A 25,626-nucleotide genomic window follows, 5' to 3' on the forward strand; every position below is an offset into this window, starting at 1 on the left:
GAGAAAGAGCTTTAGCCCTCTGTGCTCCGAAGGAAAGGTGGATGGGAGCTGAGCAGGTGGCTAGACTTTCAGTAGCCAAAGATGGGCACCTGGTCAGATCGCCAGTCTCGCTGGCTGCCTGGAGACCTTGACTGATGAGCCTGTTTCCTTCTCCGTGAAATGAGGTCCCAAAGGATTGGCTGAGGATTTGATGGGAGGGTTCAGAGTTCAGTGCTGGTGTTCATTGTCACTGATATTTATGCACGGCTTCCTAATTTGTAAAAGGAGGAAGCATCTGGAAGGTTCCTGAGCAGGTATCAAACCCTCTGCTTGCAAATTTAGTTAAAGACACGTTTTTTCTTTCCTCGGGAATCTATACTCCTAATTCTGCAATCTTGCCTCATTCCCTCTCTCTGTAGAAAAAATACAAAGTCCATATTTTTCAGTGTCTGCAAATCCATTCATTTTAAGCATTCTAAATGATGAAAGTCATACATGCAAACAATGGAGAGACTATAAAATAGATTGAGCGTATCCTCCCCTTACTGCCTCCTCCCTCCCAGGGAAGTGCTGCTGCTATGAAAGCTCCACCTGTGCTCTCGTGGGACTCTCCCCTTTAACCTAAATGTGTGTCTTCACTTACCCACAGGACCTCTAACAATGATTTATCCTTGATTTTTTTTTTTTGTAATTATATTAGAGCATAATTTACGTACTGTAAAATTCAATGACTTTTTAAGATGCAATTTTAATTGAAAAAACAGAAGTAGGGATTTAAAGGAAGAAATCAATATTAGAGACTTTATAAAGAAAAAATAATTAATAGAACTTTATGATTGTAGATCTGGGTCTGGGTACTCAACATTTAGAGGTCAGTAGTAATTTCCAGGGGTATATATTTGCATACAAGTGTGAATGCATTTATGCATCATGGGTCAGGCATGAAGTCCACTTTCCTATGTCTGGTACTTTCTATCCGTTTCCCTTGTTGTACATAAATTCAATTCATGCTTAAGGGCCAAATAAAACCCCTCCTAATTCATTAAATTCTTTCTGACTCTTATAGGCTTCACTGAGTACCTTGTTCTCTAATCCAGCATAATATAGAGCTTGAAACACTAGATGCTTGATACTCAGAACTAAATGCTTCTGTAGGCCATCAAGTTTAATGCGCTGCATACTAAATCCCCTATGGGCATTCATGATAAAGAGTGGCATATTGAAGTCCCTGTTCAACTTTGTTTAGTTCCGTGTTTCCCATACCTAAACAAACTAGAAATCAATTACTTTTAGTAAATGTATAGAGTTGGGCAAACACATTTACAGCACCCAAAACTCCACTCATGCCTGTTTGCATTAGTCCCTGCTCCGACCCCCAGTCCTGGCAGCCACTGATCTGCTCTCTGTCTCTATAAATTTGCCTTTTCTGGACATTTCTATAAGTAGAATGATGCCACATGTAGTTTTATTTTTTTAATTTTATGTTGGTAACATCTATACAACTTAAAATTTCCCCCTTTACCCACATTTAGGTATATAGTTTGGTGGTATTAATTGCATTCACAGCATTGTGCTACCATCACCACCATCCATTCTATGTGTAGTTTTTTTTAAAAAAATATTCTTATTGAGATATCTTCATGAACCATACAGTCCATCCAAGCTATACAATCAGTGGCTCACAAAATCATCACATAGTTATGTTTTCATCACCATGATCATTTTTAGAACATTCGCATCATTATAGAAAAAGAAATGAAAAGAAAAAAGAAAAACCCCATATATCCCGTATCCCTTACCCTTCCCTCTCATTGACCACTAGTAGTGCAATCTACCTAATTTTATTTTTACCCCTTATACTCACCCACCCAATTATTTACTTCGTTTTCTCTTTATTTTTTTCACTCATCTGTCCATACCCTGGATAAAGGGAGTGTCAGCCACTAGGTTTTCACAATCACATGGTCACACTTGTAAAAGCTATATAGTTATATAATCATCTTCAAGAATCAGGAAGGCTGGAATACAGTACAAAAGTTTCAGGTATTCCCCTCCAGCTATTCCAATACACCAAAAACAGAAAAAGACTATCTTTATAATGCATAAGAATAACCTCCAGAATAACCTTTGACTCTATTTGAGATCAGCCACTGAAACTTTATTTTGTCTGATTTATCTCCTCCCCTTTTTGGTCAAAAAGACTTTCTCAATCCCATGTAGCTGGGGCCCAGCTCATCCCTGGGAGTCATATCCCACATTGCCAAGGAGATTTATAGCTCTGGGAGTCATGTCCTGCGTAGGGGGAGGGCAGTGAGTTCACCTGCTGAGTTTGGCTTAGAGAGAGAGAGAGAGAGAGGTCACATCTGAGCAACAAAAGAGGTTCTCTGAGGGTGACTTTTAGACATAATCATAAGCGGGCTTAGCTTCTTCTTTGCAGGAATAAGTTTCATAGGGGCAAGCCCCAGGAGCAAGGACTCAGCCTATTAAATTGGTTGTCCCCTCTGCTTATGAGAATATTAGGAATTCCGTAGGTGAGGAAGTTTAATATTTCCTCCTTTCTCTCCAGTCCCTCGAGGGGAGTATGTTTAGTTTTGACATCTGAATTCTTTCACTTAATATAGTTTCTTTCAACTTTTAATTTTGAAATAATTATAGATTCACAGGAAGTTGCACAATAATTGACAGGGATGTGCAGGTACCTTCACCCAGTTTCTCCCAGTGGCAATTTCTGGCGTAAGAGTATGTAATATCAAAAACTGTTATTGGCATTGGTTATTCAGATTTCATTCATTTTTTGTTCATTTGTGTGTGTGTGTGTGTGTGTGTAGTTCTCTGCAGCTTATGTAGATTTGTGTATCCACTACCACATAAAGATATAGATAGTTACATCACCACAAGGTCCCTCATGCTACACCTTTAAAACCGTAATCAAGTATCTTCTTTGCCGAAATGAAAAGCAAGCAAACAAGCAAAAAACATACTCAGGTGGTGCAAGGGTAGGTCAGTGGTAGAATCTCACCTGTCACGCGGGAGACTCGGCTTTGATTCCTGGCCCATTCACTTCCCCTCCCCCCACCCAAAATTTCAACAAATGGTGCTGCAATAACGGGATAGCCACATGGAAAAAGAATGAAGTGTGACCCATAGCATACCAAAAAACCCCAAACACACTCATCCTTCTCCCCCATCCCTAACCCCTGGCAAACGGTATCCTGTTCTCCATGCCTATAATTTTGTCCTTTTGAGACTTTGTACAAATGGAATCATTTGAGATTGGCTTTTTTCATTCATTTAATTCCCTTGAGATCCATCCAAACTGTCACATGTATAGGTTATTCCTTTTTCTTTCTGCAGCTGTATTCCATGGCATAGAGTTACCACAGTTTTCGTTCATCATTTACCCATTGAAGGATATTTGGGTTGTTTCCAGTTTGAAGCTGTTATAAGTAAAGCTGCTGTAAACATTCATGTACAAGTAGGTTTACAGAAAAATCATGCAGAAAGTTCAGACTTCCCATATGCCATCACTTTCCTATTTTTCCCTATCATTAATAGAATTATATTATTAATTGCAGTCCATAGTTTACATTAGGGTTCATTGTGTTGTCTAGTTCTATGGTTTTGTTTATTTTTTGCATTTTTATTTGGTAAAGTATATACAACATCTCATTGTGTTTTTTTTTTTGTATGCTGTATGATGGGGGTCACATTTCATTCTTTTTTCCCATGTGGCTGTCCAGTTAACGCAGCACCATTTGTTGAATTTTTTTTTGGTGGGGAATGTGCAGGGGCTGGGAATTGGCATGGCAGATGAAAATTCTACCCCTGAACTACCCTTGCACTCCCCTCATTGTGCTTTTTTTTTTTTTTTTTTTTTTAACATGGGCAGTCACCAGGAATCGAACCTGGGTCCTCTGGCATGGCAGGCAAGCATTCTTGCCTGCTGAGCCACCATGGCCCACCCCCCTCATTGTGCTTTTAATTAGCCTTTCCCTTATGGCTAGTAGTGTTGGCCTTTTCGTGTGCTTGTTTGTTATCTGTATATTCTCTTCAGTGAAATATCTGTTCATGTCTTTTGCCCATTTTCTAATTGAATTAAAACAATTTTTTTTTATTGTGGTCACATATATACAACGCAACCTTTCCCATTTTAACCACTTTCAAGTTATGTTTTTACTGTTGAGTTTGAGCATTCTTTACATATCGTAGATAACCACTCCTTTGACTGATGTATGGTTTGCAGGTATTTTCTTCCAGGCTGTAGCTTGTCCTTTCATCTACTTAACAATGCCTTTTGTAGAACAAAAATGTTTAATTTTAATATAATTCAATTTCTTAAATTTTCTTTTTTATGTATTATGATTTTGGTGTCAGATCTAAAAAGTCTTTACCTATCTCTAGGTCTTGAAGAGTTTCCTGTTTTTTTTCCTGAGAGATTTATAATGTTGCAACATTACATTTAAGCCCATGATCAATTTTTTTAAAACATTTTTATTGTGGAAATGTAACAAATATAACTACCTGTTACAATGTACTTTGAAATTTATTGGTTTATTTTTATATACATAAAACATATATGCAAAAATAAACCAATAAATTTCAAAGTACATTGTAACAAGTAGTTACAGACCAAATTTCAGTGTTTGGTATGGGTTATGGCTCCACAATTTTAGTTTTTTCCTTCTAGCTGCTCCCATATACTGGAGACTAAAAGAAATATCAATACAATGATTTAGCAGTCATACTCATTTGTTAAATCCTATCTTCTCTGTTATAACTCCTCCTCCTCCTTTGATCCTTCCTCCAGTCTTTAGGGGTATTTGAGTTATTCCCATTCTAACTTTTTCATATTGGAAAGGGCTGTCGATAATATGGGATGGGGGATGAAACTCGATGTTCTTGGAGAGGCTGGCCCCACTGGATTTCCATACTTATCTGGCCTGGGAACTATCCAGAAGTTGTAGGTTTTTGGAAAGTAATCCTAGTGTGCGAAACTTTTGTAGAATTTCAGATGGAGCCCTAGGTGCTCTTTAGGGTTAACAGGAATGGTACTTACTGGGTGAGATTTGGCAAATGATGGTTATTATCAATATCTAGCTGAAGCTTGTATAAGAGTAGCCTACAGAATAGCTTCTTGACTCTATTTGAACTCTCTCAGCCACTGATACCTTATTTTGTTGCATTTCTTTTCTTCCTTTTGGTCAGGAAGGTATTGTCGATCCCACGGTGCCAGGACCGAGTCATCCCTGGGAGTCATATCCCACGTTGCCAGGGAGACTTTCATCCCTGGATGTCATATTCCACATGGTGGGGAGGGCAATGATTTCACTTGCAGAGTTGGGCTTAGAGAACAAGAGGCCACAAAAGAGGTTTTCTGAAAGTAACTCAGGCATAACTATAGGTAGGCTTAGCTTCTCTGCTACAAAAATAAGTTTCATAAGTGCAAGCCTCAACATCAAGGGCTTAGCCTATTGATTTGGGAGTCCCTAATGTTTGAAACAGTATCCAGGGTTTCCCCAGTGGGAAAGTTTTAATAGTTCCATATTTTTTCTCCAGTCTCTCAAGGGACTTTGCCAATACTTTTTAATTATCTGCCCAAGATACCCTGGAATGTATCCAGGTATTACATTAAGCTACATAGATTTATAAGCCCTCATTCCCATTTTGGGCACCATATGTTACGGTTGTTTAAATGAACTATTGAGACAGGTTGCACTAGGTTATGTGCTACAGAAAATTTAGGTTTTGGAAAAAATAAACCATTCTTCCTTTGGTCTCATACAGTAGGTGAAGTTCTAAAATCCAGACAGTATCACCATGATTCATTTTGAGTTAATTTTTGTATATTGTATGAGATTTAGGTCTAGGTTCTTTTTTTTTTTGCCTGTGGATGTTCTAAAAGTATACAAAAACTTTGTCAACTCCCAGTGGCTTCCGACACCATCTGCAAACACTGTCATGGTGCCATTCAATTCAGTTCTGACTGTAACCACCTTAGGCCCCACAGGTTCAGGGTTATCATCTAAGGTTGTCTTTCAGGCCCTATCACGAGTTGGGGGGCCCACCACACTCACATTTCTAAATATCTGCCTACCAGTTTGGAGGTCCCAGCCTTAGCCACCCCCTTGGGTTCAGTAATTTGCTAGACTGATCCACAGAACTCACTGAAAATGCTATACTTAACATGATAGCTTTATTGTAGTAAAACACACGTATGGCTGTCCAACTGCTTTAGTCCCGCTTGTTACACTGAATTGTCTTATACTTTTGTAGAAAATCAATTAACCAAAAATGTAAGGATTTATTTCTGTACTCTATTCTGTTCCATTGCCTATCCTTAGGCCATAGTAAGTTTTGAATTCAGATAGCCTAAATCCTCCACCTTTGTTCTTTTAAAAAACTGTTTTGGCCATTCTAGTGCCTTTGTATTTCCATATAAATTTTAGGATCAGCTTGTCAGTTTCTACTGAAAAGCTTGCTGGGATTTTGATTGGGATTGTGTTGAGTCTGTATATCCATAAACTGGAGAGAATTGACACCCAGACAGTAATCAGTCTTCCAGTCCATAGAAACATGGGATGTCTCGCCATTAATCTCTGTCAGCAATGTTTTGTAGTTTTCAGTGTACAAGTCTTGCACTACTTATATTAAATTTATTCCTAAGTAGTTTATTCTTTTTGGTACTTTTGTGAATGTAATTGCTTTCTTAGTTTTATTTTCAGACCTTGTACCCTGTAATCTTGTTAAATTTGTTTACTAGTTCTAGTAGTTTTGTGTATTCCTTGGAATTTTCTACATGTAGGACCATGTCATCGGTGAATAAAAGCAATTTTACTTTACTTCTTCCTCTCCAATGTAGATGCCTTTAGTTTTTTAATTTGCCTTATTGCCACTAGCAGTAACTTCTAGTACAGTGTTTATTGGAAGTGGCAGAAGCAGACATCCTTGCCTTGTTCCTGGTCATAGAGAGAAAGCAGTCAGGCTTTCACCATCAAGTACAATATTAGCTGTGGATTTTCTTAAATGCCCTTTATTAAGATGAGGAAGTGTTCTTTTAATTCCTAGTGTGTTGGAACTTTTTATTATCAGTGGGTGTTGGCTATTGTCAAATGCTTTTACTGCATCCATTGACTTTTTTTTTCCTCTTTATTCTATTAATATGGTATATAACATCAGTTGATTATCAGGTATTAGACAAACCTCACATTCCTAAGATGATAAATCCCACTTGGTCATAGTATATAATCCTTTGTATTTGTTGTATGTTCAGGTTGCTCATTATTTTGTTGAGGATTTTTGCCTAGGTATTCATGAGGAATATTGGTCTGTAGTTTTATTTTTTGCAGCCTTTCTCTAGCTTTTGGTATCTCTTAGGCTCATAGATACAAAAAGAATGAGTTGGGAAGTGTTCCACACTCCTACTTTCCCATTCATTTTTTTTAACTTTTAATTGTTGTAACATACGTAAACACAAAATTTCCCATTTTAACTATTTTTCAAGCATAAGTTCAGTGGCACTACTGAACTTTTACAGTTGTGCTCCTGTTACAACCTTCTGTTATTAAAACTTTTTCATTAATGCTAGTGGTAAATGAAAGCGAGGGGTAAGGGGTATGTATAACTTTTTTTTCTCTATTATCGTTTTATTTCTTTTTCTGTTGTCTTTTTATTTGTTTTTCTAAATCGATGCAAATGTTCTAAGAAATGATGAATATGCAACTATGTGATGATATTAAGAATACTGATTATATATGTAGAATGGAATGATATCTTATTGTTTTGTTTGTTGTTAATTTTTTTTAATTAATAAAAAATGCGCTTTCACCAATTGTAACAAATGTACCACGCCAATGCAAGGTGTTAACAATAGAGTGGTTATGGGAATCCTGTATTTTATGCATGATTTTCCTGTAAAACCCACAATTTCTCTAATAAAAAAAATAGTCTCTCAAAAAAAAAAAAACTTTTTCATTACCTGAAACAGAAACTCTGCACCCATTAAGAAATAATTCCCTATTCCCTTTTTTCCTCCCCCATCCCCACCCACCACCATCCATTTCCTTTAAGGGGATAATTTATGGTCTTTTAGGTGGGCAACCAAGAACAGTCCTCATTTCTCTTCTGGAGACTAATTCTTTGCAGGATTATCTGTTCTTTCATCTCTGGCAGTTCCCCAGTGCTGTTGACTACTGTCCCCAGGCCTGTTTGCTGGCAGGTGTGGTACAGGATGGGGCAGGTAACCCGCTTCTTTGATTCACCTTCTCTGGTCACATCTGGCTGTCACATCTGCAGTCCCACCCTCCGAGCTTCCCTGCAGGGATGGGGGTGTGTGTGTGTGCTCACCTAGCAGCTGTCAGGCTTGGCTGAGGCCACTTCTCTCTTTCGTTTTTAAATTAGAGAAGTTGTAGGTCTACAGAAAAATCATGCATAAAATCAAGAGCTCCCATGTACCACCCTATTATCATCAACACCTTGCATTCATGTGGTACGTTTGTTACAGTTCATGAAAGAACATTTTTATGGTCGTACACTTCACGAGAGCCCAGGGTTACAATCCTCCTCTTTCTTAACAGAGTAGCCACCAACCACAGGGTGCAGGAGCTGGTGCGCCTGGAGCTGAGCTACATGAACTCAGACCTGCAGGTCCTCATGGAGGAGCTTGAGGGGCTCAACATCTCGGTGGGCGTCTATCAGAGCACAGAGTGAGTGGGGCAGGTCTTCTTCCAGAGGCCTTCTCATCCTTGGGACGTGTCTGCACCTAGGGTGGGTGCACCACATGGGCCAAGTGGGGGGCTGTGGGCTGAGGGCATGGCTGACCCCACACTAGGAGATGAGGGAATGACCAGGTGGAGGTTGAGCCAGGTGCCAGAGCTAAACGGATGAACCTGTGGAGCTTGTTGCAAAATGCCTGGAGAGTTGAGCAAAAGGGGGATTTGTCCTGGGACCCCGAGGGATGTGATTTTATAAAGAGCCACCCATCTGGGTCCAGGTGGGAAGACAGCCTCTCTCACATGGACTGGGGCGGTACCAGGAATAGGGCCTGGAATCTCTTCTGTGGTTATACCTTCAAGTGTGGTCGACCTTCCAGAGGGGGGCTGACTTGCCCTTCTTACCCCGCTGTCACCCTCTGGACCCCCCCCCCCCCCCGTCTCACCCCCATGCATAGGGCCTGGGGATAATTGTATCTCTTGATACAATTACAAAAAAAGTAGAAACCACATTGGCCATGGGATCTTTTACATCTACGATTCTGGGACCCAGGTGAGTTCTCTGAGATGGTACAACTGAGATACTTCAGAAATGTAACCCTTTAAATATTTGAGAAAATAGTATTCTAAATCCAAAGCATCCCTTCAAAGTGTTCATGGGAGGTGGGATATTGAGGTGTGGGCTTCTGAGATAAGAAAACTAAGAAAGTCTCCTCGGGCGAACTACCTCTGAAAGAAATGGCCATCTTGAAGGAGGAATAACTTGGAAAAGCTTCAAAAGCTTTTTTTCGGTATGGGGAAATGAGGCTTCTCGGAAGGTTGGGCAACCCACCAGGGAAACTCAGTCAGAAGAGAGTTCCCTGGCTCAGAAGCAGTCATTCGTAGGATTGATGCTATTTTTAAGGTATTAGAAGACTAAGTTGAGTTTGCTATTTCTGCTTTAATTTTTATTACTGCATAAAGTATTTTCTTGTCGTTTCTTGGTAAAAAAAAATTTGGTGAACTGGTTCCTTTCCAAAGACTTTATTTTAAAATAAATATATCCCTTTGTATGATTTAGGAATACATGTGTTCCTAAAACTGTTTTGTATATTTTCATTTCAGGGCTCTTCTTGGAGCTAATCATTATCAAACCATAAGGTTTCTGTATAAAATAAATACCTCACTCATGTTATCAATGAGAGGGGACTGCCAATCTTTTCAAAAATAAAAATTTGCGTTCTATGTTATAGAATATGTAAGGCACTTAAAAATAAACTTTCTCCATGATTCAACAGTTTTAAAAAAGAGAGAGAAAATAGTTCCCGGGATTAGCAGAAGGAAGGCCTTTTGCCTCACCCTGTGGAATGTGCTTCCTTATCTTCAGTATGGCCCCTCTGCCTTTGTGCAGAGCCAAAAGGGAAAACATTAGGATGTGAATACTTCTTTTTCCCTTTGTGACCTGGGATGCACTTTGACCCTTTTACCCTCCCATCTGCAGTTTTGAACACCTATTTAGAAAAACGACAAAATAAAGGATTCTCCCAGTTAAACTGCGGTCTTTCACCCATGAGGAGCAGGGGTCAAGCTTTTGGGCTGCTGTCTTGCAGAGCAGGAGCCCCTGGTGGGCGTTTCCCACACAGCCATGCAGTGAAGACCCCCGTGGGTCACAGTGTGGCTTTTATGTAGCCAGAGCTGATCACTTTTGCCACTGGTAGAGAGGTGCAGATTCGTGGGGACACCTTGCATTTGAATTCTCCATCCTTCTTTTCTCAAAGTAGCTTGTTTCTTTCTTCACCCCTTTGATTTCTAAACACTTCCATGAGAAAGGAAGAGTGGAAATTCTCCCAGTGTACAGATGAGAAGACCCTGGGAAGACCTGAGGACACGTAGAAAGTTACATTAGAGCCAAAATTGGGGTGGAGGTGCCATGGGGTGGGGGCCTCAGGACACTCACTCTCCTTTTCATTGCCTGGACAGACCCCGGGAGAACAGGCCTTGCCTTCCACCCACCCTGCATGGGGTGAGCCCAGGTGGTCGCAGGGGCCCCAGAGGAGAGAGGCCTGTCCTGTCCTCATGTCCTTCCACCAGGCTTCCTCCCCTGTTGCCTTGGGGAAGCCACACTCCCACTTGAGACTCACCTGCTTTCAGCACAGCCCCATTGTTTTCTTCCTGCCACAGAGACAGTTTCAGCTTACAGCTTCATTGTCCACTCACCCTGCCCAGCATTCCTGGCCTTCTCCCGGAGCAGCGCAGGAGGTCTCCTGTTACAGGTCAGGGAAGCTAAATCCCTGTTTGCAAAACATGGCACAAGGCTGTTCCACTTCCTGTTGGCCTACCCCTAAGAGTGTAGGGCATAGGGGGCACTCACAGTGTGACCTATGGGGTTACCGAGTGAGTGGTCAGTAGTGAGAGAGGAGGTAGAGGGGAGGCAGCGGACCTGGGCCTGACCCCACTCTGGGTGTTTGGAGTAATTAGGGGTCAGGTGGGGCCTCTGCCCTTAAGGTGTTTGTTGGGCAGGTGATGGGACTCTTAAATGATGTGCCCAAAGGAGGAGGCTGCAGAGAGTTCAGGCCTGTGAGGTGAGGATCTTGCAGGGTGAGAGCTGCAAGAGAGGTGGGGCCCATTGCAGGGAGGAGAGGAGGTGGAGGAGGAGGACAGGATATGGGAGTGGAGGGCTGATACATACTGCACAGCAAGCTGTGTATCCAGGTAAGGAAGCAGCAAGTGCACCAAGGACAAATCCTGACACACTGCAAGTCTGAGCACAGTTGGCATAGGAAGGATTGAGACCTAAGGGGTAAGCCAGGGTTCAGAGTGTAGGGGACCTTGCGTGTTAGGATGGGTAGATCAGAAGTGACAGGAAGCCTGTATTAGTTTGCTAAATGCTGCTGGAATGCAATATACCAGAAACGGAATGGCTTTTAAAAAGAGAATTTATTAAGATTCAAGTTTACAGTTCTAAGGCTCCCTTAGATCCAAACTAAGGCATCCAGAGAAAGATACCTTGACTCAAGAAAGGCCGATGGGAAGGCACATGGTTGGCATCTACTGTTCCTTGTTTCCAGTTTCTGATGCTTGTGGTTTCCATCTGTGGGCTTTCACTTAGTTTCTTCAGGGCAAAACTCTGGCTTCGGCTTGCTTAGCATCTCATGGGAAGGCGCAGGGGGCAGAAGGTCCCACCCACACCTGGGTGTGTCACATCTCTATGGAAACAATCCCATCAAAGTTTATACCCAACAATACTGAATAGGATTAAAAGAAACATGGCTGCCTCCATAAGATTGGATCACGTAAAAGGACGTGTCTTTTCTGGTCCATAACAGCTTCAACCAGTACAGAGCCATATTCAGTTTTAAAACAGAGGCAGGGTCATGACCAGAACTGTCATTTATGGAAATTGAGACTGTCTGCCAAGTGTGTCCTTGACTGGTGTAAGGAGGGTGGGGGTGGGGGAACCCAGATGCGCTGGTGGGAAGGGGGCTTGGGGTACAGAGCGTCTGGGCTGGAGGATGTTCATACACCTTTTTCTGTTCCTTATAGGGAAGCATTTACCATTCCACTGATTCCCCTTGGCCTGAAGGAAACCAAAGACGTTGACTTTTCAGTCGTGCTCAAGGTAAATCTCCAAGCAATGGACACTAGACTGTGTTTAAAATTAAAATATGGACATTGTGTATCCCTTGCAGTGGCCTTAGGTCGATGGGTTTCTGCAGGCTCTGCAGAGAGCCTTGACCCTTCCCTTCCTGCTCTTGCTCTCATCTTTGTCGATTCTGAAAGCTCCTCCTGGGTGCCTGGAGATGTGGGATTGGGAACCCAGGCTGGCCCTCCCCATGGGCCAAGTCAAAGAGGGTCTGTGAGTGAATGCGCTTTGAATTTTAAAATTGTATCCCATTAAAGTTCGGTTCCCGGTGCCTCCCCATGCAAAAAAAAAGTGTTAAAAGCTTTTACATTTTATAACTGGTCATATTTTTGGAAGAATAAAATTAATTTCCCCCAACACTTTATTATGAAAATAATGAATACTTTAGCTGTTAGAGGTTTGGGGTTTTCCTTTCCTATATGTATCCTGGGTATCTGGCCTCCTTTTCTTTTTTCCTTTTAATTAATTAATTTTTTTTAAATAGCAGCTTTATTGAGATATAATTCACATACCATACAATTCCCCTATTTAAAGTGTATAGTATCTGGCCTTCTTTTAACTGTATATAGATAGCAGGAAGCCTGGCTCCACTTTCATACAGCAGATACTAGGGAGCCTACCTGTGCAGGTCACTGAGCCCTGAGCCCTGAGCCCTGAGCTCTGAGCCGGCTGCTGGACAGTGCCCAGGTCCTGCCTTCAGGCCTCTGGCTCAGTGGGGGATTGAGAGGCAGCATCCCCAGGCTGAGGGCAGGAGGCGTTCCCATGCCTGGAATGCCCACCTCTCCCTTGTGTCTGACTCCGCAGCTCCCCACCAGCCTGAACTTTCATGAATCAATTAAGACTTTCATTTAGGAGAAGAAAGAGGAGACGAGGTGGAAGGCAGTGCCTGCCTCTGAGCCTTCCCGTATGTTTGGGCGTGAGGGATGAGAATTAATCTCAGCCGCATGAAAAATGCCCCCAGGAATTATTTTCCTTTCCTTGAGAGTTTGGGGTTTATTTTAGAGTTTGAGAAGAGAAGTTGGTAGTCTTGTAAGACCTGGGATTATCAAAAAGTTGATTTTCTGGATAGCAAACAATTTAGGAGCCACAGTTTGACACCACCTTTTCACAGGCTGCCTTCTCCTTTGGATGTGACACATGCCACAGGTCTGTAGGATTCATGGCAATCCATGTGTCTGTATAAATATCTTTAGTCATTTTTTTATAACAGTTTCTGGAGCTTTAGTCTGTTGCTTAGTGCCAGAGCTGCAAGAGTGCAGGTATTTTGAAGGGAGGCTCCTGGAGAAACTCAGGAATTTTATGGGTATCTCTTAGGATCCAGATGTGTCACGTGCTGAATTTCACATGAAAGCAAGTTAAAAAAAATAATCAGATGTGGTGGGCTGACCACTGCTGGTCAGCTGGGGCGTCCAGCCATATCATTTAGCCTGAAGTGGACTATACACTCTCAGTCATACAAAAGTGAGATTGCATAGGGACTTTCTGTTTTTTCCCTTACACATTTGTGTTTGAGACCAACACAGAGTTCAGAAGTGGCTTCGCCAGTTTAATGAGAGCAGTTTAAGTTGCCTTTTAAATCTAGGAGTCTGGGGCATTTAATGGTCAGTAAAGCTTCAGAATATGATCTTGTTCAGAGTAAATGGACTTTAGAATGGCTGCATTTAAAAGCACCTTCAAAATAAATTCCCTTTGTCAGACAGCGCAAGTTGTTTTCTAGCTTTTAAATAGATTTTTTTCCCAATTAAGAGTCATTATTGTGGAACATTCAGAAAATATCAAGATGTGTAAAGATTCCTCATCGCCCCAGTACTCCCTTCCCATTTAGCTGTGTGATTTGCTCAAGTTAGTTATCCTTGAGCACCCTGGATTCTTCCTTGAATCCGGCCACCTGCCTCCTATGTTAAGGATTTGGCATGGCCCCAGCTGCTCTCGGGCGCCCCCCTCAGGCAGCCCCCTCTCCTCGTTTCTGTAGCTGCTGCTTCTCCTTGAGCCTTCTGAGGTTTTAATAACACCGGGTTACCCCGCCATCCCTTTGGCTTTCTGCACCCCTGCCCTACCAAGTAATTCTCCCTTTGTTAACCTCACCTCAGTCACACCGTTTTATGTGCCACCTCCTTCTCGCTGGGCCTGCTACATCCTCTCCCCACTTGTATGTGATGCTTCCTTTTTTTTTTTTTATGTACCCAATTCTGAAATCTACTTCAGTTCCCTTCTTGACCTTATCTGATTCCATTCTGTCCGTTTTCCCACGAGTTCCCCTGTTTAATCCTTGTGTGTTTTGAACACCAAGGAGTGCAAACCTCTTTATTACTATGCTTTTCCAATTTTTTTGGCATTTCCTCTAGGTTTTTGCTTCCATATTTTGTCAGATTCCCCCAAAGTAGTACTCTTGGAGCTTTGATTGAAATTTCCTTAGATTCATAGATTAATTTGGCCAAAATTGCACCTTTACAATATTGTAAGTGTTCATCTGTGAACATGATATTTCTAATTGCTGATGCCAACAAACAGCAAGCTTCGTGGGGGCTTCATCTGTCCTGTTCAAAAATGATTTGAAGCATAAATGAAAGAAAGAATATGATAATGTCTTTCTGTACAGTTTAGTAGATATCTACATAATTAATTAAATTAATTTAATCCCTAGGGATATTGTTTTCTTGTTACTTTTGTGAAACATATTGTTTCCTTGTTACATTTTTCTAACTGGTTATTGTTTGCATAAGAAAAGAAGACTGTTGGCATTTATGTATTAGCTTTTTGGCCACTTTACTTGATTCTCATTAGATTAATAGTTTTTCAGTTATACTTTTGAGTTTTGTAGATACACTTATTTTGCAAAAAAAAAAATGGTTTGTTTCTTCCTTTCTAATATTTATATCTCTTATTTTTCTTATTTGGTTGGCTTTGAGACTTTGAGAATTATGCTAAATAATAGCAGTGATGTTGAATGGCTCTGTCTTGTCCCTGATGTTTGCAGTGGGTTTCAGCTCGATATTTTTTTTTTTTTTTTTTTTTAGAGAGAGGGAGGGAGGAAGGGAAGGAAAGACAGAGAGAAGGAAGGAAGAAAGGGAAACAACTTCTTGTTTTTATTGTATTTTGTTTGTTTTTTACATGGGCTGGGGCCGGGAATCGAACCGAGGTCCTCCGGCATGGCAGGCAAGCACTTTGCCCGCTGAGCCACCGCGGCCCGCCCCCTCAGCTCGATATTTTTTATCCTAGTAAATAAGTTTCATCCTAGTCCTAGTTTACTAAGTTTCGAAAGTCAGGAACACCTTTAGAGTTTATCAGAATCCTCTTTGATTTCTATGAGATTAACATCTTGTGAGAAGCGTATTTATCACCCATTAAGAACATTTTCGCAAATGTTCCCAGTAGAAGCTGTCAGAGCTACCTGCTGCTGTGTAAAGGATATTACAAGTGGCCTCTTACCCCCACTCTCAGGGACGTCACAGGAAACCCTGGACAAACCCTGTCCTTCAGATCAACCTCCCTTTAATTAATATTGCCAATAACATAATTAGTAACTTTTGAAAATCATTTTCAGATTTTACGCATTTCCATTATATTAGTAGAGGAGCTGATTCCAAACATCAGCACTTTAAGTCATAGAAAGAAGCTGTGACATCTTCATGAGAAGCAAAAGGGAAAGCTGTGTAGTATTGTTTTACATATTTGTGGTTTTGTATCCCATCTCACAGCATCTTATCTCATTTTTCATAAAGGATTTTATCCTGGAACATTATAATGAAGATGGCTACTTCTATGAAGATGAAATAGCAGATCTTATGGACCTCAGACAAGTAAGTGTTTGATGCAGCAGGGAAGGGAGTGGCTCACATGATGTAGTCTTACAGAATTGCACATGGGTGGAGGTGATAGGGAGGGCCCATTGAAATGGTTCATTCCACTTGTTACATGTGAAAACCATAAGAGAGGAGCTGTGCCCAGGGCTGGATTGCAGGACTTCTGACTTCATCCCAGAGCCTGTCCACCCCTCCAAGAGTTCATAGCATCAGTGACTACAATCTACTCTCACATATTTAGAAAATCGACAGATAGATATAGATGGATGGATGAATCGAGTGAACAGATATAGACAGATAGCTATAGCTGGGTAGGTGGATGGATGGATATATAAATGGATAGTTGTATGGATAAATAGATGTAGATGGATAAGTGATAGTTGATAGATAATAGAATGATAAGGCAGATGTGGCAAAATGTTAAAAGTTGGTGATCCAGTATCTGGGTGGGGGGGTATGTTGCAGTTCACTGCCTGGGTTTGTATTATTTTTTAAACTATCCAGTAAATTCGCAATTATTTCAAACTTAAACATTTATTGGGAGGAGGGGAGAACAAGAGTTCACGACACCAGCAGCAGGTCCCAGGCCCCGTGGGAAGAGCGAGTGTCTCCTGTTTGTGTGTGCGCAGAGTGTCTCCTGGGGAGGGACCATCTGCTGTGTCCCTCATCGCTGGTCCTCTTGGTCTCTTCCTTTCAGGCTTGTCGGACACCCAGCCGGGACGAGGCCGGAGTGGAACTGCTGATGAGTTACTTCATCCAGCTGGGTTTTGTTGAGAGCCGATTCTTCCCGCCCACCAGACAGATGGGGATCATGTTTACGTGGTAGGTGCTGGGGGGTTCCCACTTCAGCCGCTGTTTCAGATCCTGAGCAGCCCGGGGGCACCTTTGCACTTTTGCATTGAGGCCCGCTCTTGCCTGATTGATGCATCCATACAGGAGAGTACAATACGGCGAGATGTAAATAAGTTAGTTTTTATTTATGAACGGGTTCTGAAGGGGAGAAGGTATCAATTAGACCTTCTGTTTCTTGGAACAAATGAGCCAAGGAGAAGAGGCATTTTTCTCATCCTCATTTTATTGTTGCTTAACACCAAGAAGGTGAAACTAATGAGAAGCAAGGTTCTTGTCTCAGGTGGATGGAGGTGGGGAGCGGTTTTTTCACTGATGACGAGGGCACCAGAGAGAAATGGATTTGATTTAAAAAACGGAAGCAGAACATAGTTTGGTAGTTCTTCAAAAAATTAAAAATAGAATTTATTTTTTAATCCCAGGCCAATTCCACTCCTAGCTATATAACCAAAAGAATTGAAAGTAGGGACTCGCACAGATACTTGTTAACCAAGCTCTTTGTAGCATTATTCACAATGGCCAAAAGGTACAAACAACCCAAGTGTCTATCAAAAGATGAATGAATAGATAAAGTATGGTATTTATATACAATGGAATATTATTCAGCCCCTAAAAAGGAGTGAGGTTTTGGTATATGCTACAACCTGGATGAACCTTGAAAACATTATGTGACATGAGAGAAGCAAGACACAAAAGGACAAATATTGGAATGTTCCACATATATGAAATAGCTGTGTTTCAGTTTGCTAAAGCTCCTAGAATGCAATATGCCAGAAATGGATTGGCTTTTACAAAGGGGATTTATTAGGTTTCAAGTTTTATCTAAGGCCATGAAAATGCCCAAATTAAGGCATCAAGGGGAAGATACCTTTTCAGAAGAAAGACAGCTGGCACCCAGGGTTCTTCTGTCACATGGCAAGGCACATGGCAAATTTTTTTAAAAATTATTTTATTTTATTTTTTTAAATATCAAAAAACACCAAACAAACGCAAACATTCCTATTTTGATCATTTCATTCTACATATTAATAAGTAATTCACAATATCATCACATAGTTGCATATTTATCATCATGATCATTTCTTGGAACATTTGCATCTATTCAGAAAAAGAAATGAAACAAAAACAGAAAAAAATATTTATGTGTACTATACCCCTTACCCCTCCCTTTCATTGATCACTAGCATTTCAAACTAAATTTATTTTAACATTTGTTCCCCCTATTATTTATCTTTATTCCATATGTTTTACTCATCTATTGATAAGGTAGATAAAAGGAGCATCAGACACAAGGTTTTCACAATCACACAGTCACACTGTGAAAACTATATCATTGTTCAATCATCTTCAAGAAACATGGCTACTGGAACACAGCTCTACATTTTCAGGCAATTCCCTCCAGCCTCTCCATTACATCTTGAATAACAAGGTGATGTCTACTTATTGCTTAAGAATAACCTCCAATGTTCTGGGAAATGATCATGATGATGAATATGCAGCTATGTGATGATATTGTGAATTGCTGAGTATATGTGTTGGGAATGTTTGTTTATTGTAATTTTTTTAATTAAAAAAGAAAAAGAAAAAGAATAACCTCCAGGATAACCTCTGGACTCTGTTTGGAATCTCTCAGCTATTGACACTTTGTCTCATTTCACTCTTCCGGCACATGGCAACTTTTGCTCGTTCTTCTCTCCCATTCTGGTTTCAAAATGGCTCTCTCAGCTGCTGTGGGTCCTTCTTCCTTCTCCCCCAGGTGTTTTCTTTCTTAGCTTCTCTAAACTCTTCTGGACTCCAGCAAGTAGATTAAGGCCCACCTTGAATGGGTGGGATCACATCTTCATGGAAAAAACTTAATCAGAAAGGTCCTACCCAGTAGTAGGTCTGCACTCACAAGTCTTGGTTAAAAGGACATAGACTTGTCTGGGGTACATAACAGATTCAGACCAGCACAACCTGGAATAAGCAAATTCACAGAGACAGAAAATAGATGAGAGGATACCAGAGACTGTGGGGGGGAGGTGAGGCAGGAGTTATTTCTTAGTGGGTGCTGAGTTTCTGTTTGGGGTGATGGAAAAGTTTTGGGAATGGGTGATCATGATGGTTGGCACAACATTATGAATGTAATTAATGCCTCTAAGTGTACACTTAAAAATGGTTAAAATGGCAAATTTTATGTTGTATGTATGTTACTGCCATAAGTTAAAAAAAAAAAAAGCAGAACATTTAATTCCTCTCCAGGATTGCTATTCTCTAAGATTAATATTGTTTCGATTATTTGGTTATGTTCCTTCTCTGGGTGCATATGGGTGTGTAGGCTACAGAAGAGTAAATTCCAATAGTCAAGGGGCATATTCGAAATTAATTTTAGCACAGGAGACAGCTATTGATACCTTCCTTTTGGAAAGGAAAGGCATCTGACTTTTCATAAAAATGCAGTTAGGTCTCTGTGCTCAGTCTTGAATTAGGAGGGAGCTTCCAGTCTGCCTTCCAGCTGATGTATGAATTTTAAAACAAATCCCCAATCTGTTAAACCTCAGGAAAAATTTGGAGGGGTTAGGAATTGACATATATTTCATTTGGGAGAGAGCTTATGGGGGCAAAAAGGTTTCTTTTTTGCATATGGGTGTGTGGGGGGGAGGGGGGATAAATTCAGTAGAATCAGGCCTGTCATCTTGCTTAGAACCAAAGTTTCTTTTCATGTGCTTCTTTGAATTTTGTTCAAGAAATTGTATTTTACTTTTATTAATCTTTTTTACACGCATTCTGTATACAGGAAATTAATTGTGCTCATTTGTCTTCACTGAAAGGTAGACCTTAACTAGCGGAGAGATCCCTGTTCTCCAACCGTGTTTCTCCTAAATAGGTATGACTCCTTCACCGGCGTACCAGTCAGCCAGCAGAACTTGCTGCTGGAGAAGGCCAGCATTCTGTTTAACATTGGAGCCCTCTACACACAGATCGGGACCCGGTGCCATCGGCAGGCACAGGACGGGCTGGAGAGTGCTGTGGACGCCTTTCAGAGAGCTGCAGGTGGGTTTCCCCAGGTGGGTCTCCCCAGGTAGGCCTCCCCAGGCGGGTCTCCCAGGTGGGTCTCCCCAGGTAGGTCTCCCCAGGTAGCCTCCCCAGGCGGGTTTCCCAGGTGGGTCTCTCCAGGTAGTCTCCCCAGGTAGCCTCCCCAGGCGGGTCTCCCAGGTGGGTCTCCCCAGGTAGTCTCCCCAGGTAGCCTCCCCAGGCGGGTCTCCCAGGTGGGTCTCCCCAGGTAGGCCTCCTCAGGCGGGTCTCCCAGGTGGGTCTCCCCAGGTAGGTCTCCCCAGGTAGTCTACCCAGGTGGGTCTCCCCAGGTAGCCTCCCCAGGCGGGTCTCCCAGGCGGGTCTCCCAGGTGGGTCTCCCCAGGTGGGTCTCCCCAGGTGGGTCTCCCCAGGTGGGTCTCTCCAGGTAGTCTACCCAGGTGGGTCTCCCCAGGTAGTCTACCCAGGTGGGTCTACCCAGGTGGGTCTCCCAGGTGAGTCTCCACACATAGGTCTCCCCAGGTGGGTCTCTGCAGGTACTGCCCAGGAGCGAGCTTGGGTCCTGCTACTTGGAACCCAGGAACTCCAGCTGAAGAAGGTCTGTGGGTCCTCATCAGGCCCCCACTTGGAGGCACAAGCCTGAAAGGCTTGCTTTGATTTCCCTTGTCTGAGTGCTCCAAGCACCGCTTTGTCAGTCTGTCCGAGTACACAGTCTTGTGTACACAGTGAGTCCTTGGTTACGACTCATCTTTCCAAATGAACCGCCCTAAGAATGGCAGGGAATCAGCTGTTCCTTTGCACATAATATTTATTTATTTCTATTTTTACCAACAAACACCGCCCCCCCCCCCCATCCTGCAGAATGAGTATTCCTGTATGGTGACAATGTGGGCTTCTTTCTTTTCTTTTATGAGGTGTGCCTGTTCCCCCCCATACCTTCAGCATTATGCTCATTCCACAACTTGCCAGCTGAGGTTACTGTTCTCTGACCTTATGTTCAGTGATGCATGCTTAATAGTTCTGTCACCTTCTTATGGGACTTCCAAAGCCTTTTCCCATTTTAGCTTTTTTTTTTTCCCCCAATGAGTCATCCCTGAAAGCTTGGTATGAGCCAGGTGCAGGATGGAGGAGAATACTGGCTTAGCGCTGACCCATACACGGCCAGGGGTTACAAGACCCTAGTGTCGTGGGCAAGACTAGCGAGGCGCATGTGAGGCCCAGTGTTCTGTTTTGTGCCCCTCCAGGGGGACCTGTGCCTGGGGCAGATTTGGCATGGGAATTGAGGAAAAAGCGGAGGCACAGTGCAGACCACTGCCTCATCCCCCAGACTGGCTCCACAGTAGGTTCCCATCTGAGCTGATGCTCCTTCTCTGCCTTGGGTGTAGCCCCCTAGTAGGGAATTTTTTTCGACATCTCACTTGGCTCTGCAGGACTGGGAAGAATGAACCGTAGCTTTTCCTTCCTGGCTAAACGTGGAATCTGTTGTGTTAAAATGATTGTCCCTGGGGTTGAAATGCTATGCTGAGATTCCATGTAGGAATGGATTTTTTCCATGGCAGATCCTTTCCTGGGCTCGTCTGTCTAAAAAATCTTAGTGCAAAAGACAGGAAGAGCCGTTGTCTCCAAGATTGGAGGTATAGACATGCAGGTCCAAAATGAAACTTCAGAAGAATTGGGAGTGTGCATGAACCCCAGAAGGAAGCAGCCCCCAGTGTCTGCTAACCCTTCTGCAGGGCAATTTATGACCCGTGGTAAAACCGGAGGAACCAGTTGGATAGGAATACACCTCCAGGTTGATTGTCAGTTAGTGTTTGTGGCAGTTAGTTTTCAAAGGTATAGAAAAATCAGCCAAGGGCTTACGCCTGAAAATTTCCATTGGAGGGGACCGAATTGGGGTCCTGGGGGGAATCCCTGAATTTCTAGATATCCTGAGTCTTATATGTGTGTGTCATCCTGCAAGCCCCTCAGTCGTCTTGCCTGCTTTCAGCTCCTCCCCCCACCCCTCCCCATCAGATGCCTGGTGGTGAATGGAATCCCTCACAGCTGTGCCGGGTGAGACAGGCATGGAGGGGGACATAGGAGGCTAGCTTCCTTGCTTGACACAGATGTGGATGTCTGGAAAGAGAATCTTTTTTTCAAGATGCTCTCAGACATCAGATAGATATAGATATGTGCATATCTTTTATCGTGATAATGTATATGTAAAACATAAAATTTGCCATTTTAACCATTTTTATGTGTACATTTCAGCACATTTGCATTTGCAATGTGCTGCTATCCCACCTCCATTTCTAAAGCTTTTCCATCACCCCAGCCAAACTTTACCGTTAAAGCCCTAACTCACCCCTCTAACCCCTATTCCCCCAAGCCCCTGGTAACCTCTAACCTGCTTTCTGTCTCTGTGAATATGCTTTTTCTAGATATTTCATTGACTGCCATCATCCAATATTTGTTCTTTTGTGGCTGGCTTATTTCAGTTCAGGGTTCATCCATGTTAGAGCATGGATCAGAACTTCAGTTAGATATTTGTGCTTCCGTTGATTTCATATTTCTGAGAAGCAGAGAGGATTAAATATGTTCCCTCACCTAACGTGCAGAAAATATACAATTTTAGGGGTTTTAAACTACCTGAAAGAGACATTCACTCACACTCCAAGTTACGACATGAGCCCAGCCATGCTCAGCGTGCTGGTCAAGATGATGCTCGCACAAGCCCAGGAATGTGTGTTTGAGAAAATCAGCCTTCCTGGGATCCGGAATGAGTTCTTCACGCTGGTGAAGCTGTCGCAGGAGGCTGCCAAGGTAAGTGCCTCCTAGTTCTTGTGCTTTTTGAGGGGCAAGGCAGTGGGGATGAGGCCCCTGGCAGCCACGGGCCTCCCACAGCAGGCTGCGCCCGTGACCTCTGGGCAGCATGCCTGCCCTGGCCGGCGCTGCTGGTTGGCGTTTTCCTGGCAACTCCTGATGTTTCAGATATGGATCACTGATTCCATCTGTAGCTTAGCCTGAAAGTCAGCATAAGGACAGTTCCTGGTCTTCTGTTCACACTGATAACCCGAAGAGCCCTTGGAGTCACTTTCAGATCCTCTAGCAGCCCATGTTGAGGCTTTTCTCCCTGGTGCACCTGGACTCTCTGTGCCGGGCGCCCCCTCATGAATCCCCCTTGTTTCAGGTCGGGGAGGTCTACGGGCAGCTGCACGCGGCCATGAGCCAGGCACCGGTGAAGGAGCACCTACCCTACTCCTGGACCACCCTCGCCTCTGTGAAGTCCCACCACTACCGAGCCCTGGCCCACTACTTCGCCGCCACCCTCCTCATCGACCACCAGTGTAAGGTTTGGGGGAACGGGTTCTCTGGGTTTGGGTCAATATTATGATTTCTGCTGCCTCTGGGGGATTCTGAGCCTTCACTGGAGATGTCACAGCCTGAGGGCAGCAGGAGGGACTTACGAGTGGACCCAAGTAATGTCACATAGGCCAGGATGTGCCATTCAGGGTTATAAATTCCTGCTGTGAGAGGAGGGGCTAGCATTCTCTCTGCTGGGGATGTAGCAGAGGGCTTCATCTGAAATCCAGAAGATTGTTCTGGATGTTGTGGTGTGTGAGGCACAGTATTTAAAGAGATGCTAAGAACTCAGTAATTAAGATAGGTAACATTTTTTGTGGGAGAAGGGTACATGGTCCAGGAAGATGGGTGAGTTTTTTTTTTTTTGGCGTGGGCAGGCACTGGGAATCGAACCTGGGTCTCCAGCATGGCAGGCAAGAACTCTGCCTGCTGAGCTATGATGGCCCACTCCAGATAGGTATCATTTTAATGCAATATTTTTTTAAAATGAAAATGAATGCAAAATAAACTGCGATGTTGCAAAGTTCAAATGAAGACAGTGAGCCCTATTGGAGCTTGAGACAAAAAGGAATTTTGATGTGTTGTTCATCACGGGTTATTTTGCATTAAATAAGTATTTTTAAAATAAAATTTAAAAATTTTAAATTTTAAAAATTACATTGAAATATCTTACTGAGTTTTTGACACTCCCCTTTAATTTACCTCACTTTTCTCTTCCTAATTCCTGTCCCTGCATTAGAGGCTGGATAAAATTTTTGTTGTGATTAGCACCACAGAGTATTTAAAAGGATAGACTCTGGAGCCAGACTGCTTGGGTTCAAATCCCAGCCCCACCATTTATTAGGTGTGTGACATTAGGCAAGTTACTTGCTTCTCTGTGCCAGTTTACTTGTCTGTAAAACAGGGATATGAATAGAAGCTACCTCACAAGGCTGTGTGAAACCTCAGATAGGGACAGTATGTATGCAGTACAGTGCCTTGTCCATAGTAAGCTCTCTGAAAAAGTGTTAGCTTCTACTTCCTAGTATTGTTATATAGTCCAGTAGGGAGAACTAAACAGGTAAGCAAATAAGAGTATAGCACCTCTGCAATTGCTATAGAGACCCAAGTGAGGCAGCAGTTGGTTCTGCCTGGTATTGATGTGGGCAGTTTCTCAGAGGTTTGAACAAAGAGGAAAAGGATAGCTAAGAGCAGAGCAAAGGATTGGAGTCCAAAAAGTGTTCAGGCGAGGGAGAGTGGTTTGGGGAGCGTGCCAGGGAGGGTGGCGTTGAAGGTGGGGGTGGTACTGGGGATGGCTCTCGTTGCAGGCCTGAAGATCAGTGACAGGGTCAGAGCTAAGCTAGGAGTTTCCAGGAACTGGGTGATTTGGAAGAGACAGAGTGCGGGCAGTCCCGTGCCAAGTCACAACCTCCCGGTGTGTGCCTGGTGCTGCGCTGAGTGAAACTTATGGGCCCGGATTGCCTGAGCTGTTTCCAAGGGTGTTAAATAGACCCTACATGCCTTAGAAGGCTGGCACTCGAATTAGAAGAAAGGAGATGTGGAGACGTGGTGTTGAGAGAGAAATTCCTAAGTGGGTCTGCAGGGCCATCTCCCGAGCCCATGGCCATGTCCCCAAGGAGGGACTTAGAGGCTGTGCGTGGCTCTTGTTGCAGTGAAGCCTGGCACAGATGAGGATCACCAGGAGAAGTGCCTGTCCCAGCTCTACGACCACATGCCAGAGGGACTGACGCCCTTGGCCACACTCAAAAATGGACAGCAGCGCCAGCAGCTGGGTGTGTATCAGCCCTGCCCCTGGGTATGGGGCTGGCTCTCCTGCTCCCTCCTTGCACCGCATGTGACTTTCAGCTGGTTGTGCCCCTGAGCGACCCCAGGCAAACCCCAGCACAGGCTCCAGACAGTAGGGTGTCCATGTTTTCACAGCTTCCCAAGAAGTGTGGTATCCCCATGGCCACTGTGGATTCAGTGACCCTCACAGCGCTTCCAGATCCGGGTTCTCATAGGAGCTCCAGGAGGGCTCAGGCATCCCAGTGAAGCCGTAGCTTTGACTTATCTTCCTATGGCCCTTTGCCATCCTCATATGGAAAGACACATATGTGATTTTCTGATGGCTCAGCTGCAGCACCAAGAACTGATGTGAATTATCCTGGTTTAGACTCTGCCATGTCCAGACCTGAGTCCTTCCACCACCTGCCCCCTTCTGCCCCCCGCAGATTCCTATCTCAGGGCAGGAATGGTGACTCTATTCTATTAGATGCTTGGGCCAGAAGCCTTAGAGTCAACACCCCCTCCACCCTTGTCTTTCTCACTCCAT

General features: G+C 43.1%; 1 protein-coding gene across 2 annotated transcripts in view; it reads left to right on the forward strand.

Moving 5' to 3' along the window:
- Window positions 1-25,626, forward strand: part of RHPN2 (rhophilin Rho GTPase binding protein 2) — a 62,627-nt gene that overhangs the window by 24,386 nt on the left and 12,615 nt on the right. For both annotated transcript variants that reach the window (XM_077132243.1, XM_077132244.1), the window contains exons 3-10: window positions 8,553-8,681; window positions 12,210-12,285; window positions 16,032-16,109; window positions 16,810-16,934; window positions 19,828-19,994; window positions 22,588-22,775; window positions 23,143-23,299; window positions 24,968-25,087. In XM_077132243.1, coding sequence (XP_076988358.1) covers window positions 8,553-8,681; window positions 12,210-12,285; window positions 16,032-16,109; window positions 16,810-16,934; window positions 19,828-19,994; window positions 22,588-22,775; window positions 23,143-23,299; window positions 24,968-25,087 — 1,040 coding nt within the window. The remainder of the gene's footprint in view (window positions 1-8,552; window positions 8,682-12,209; window positions 12,286-16,031; window positions 16,110-16,809; window positions 16,935-19,827; window positions 19,995-22,587; window positions 22,776-23,142; window positions 23,300-24,967; window positions 25,088-25,626) is intronic.

This window comes from Tamandua tetradactyla, chromosome 16 (genome assembly GCF_023851605.1).
Source record: "Tamandua tetradactyla isolate mTamTet1 chromosome 16, mTamTet1.pri, whole genome shotgun sequence".
In the NCBI taxonomy this organism is placed as follows: Eukaryota; Metazoa; Chordata; class Mammalia; order Pilosa; family Myrmecophagidae; genus Tamandua; species Tamandua tetradactyla.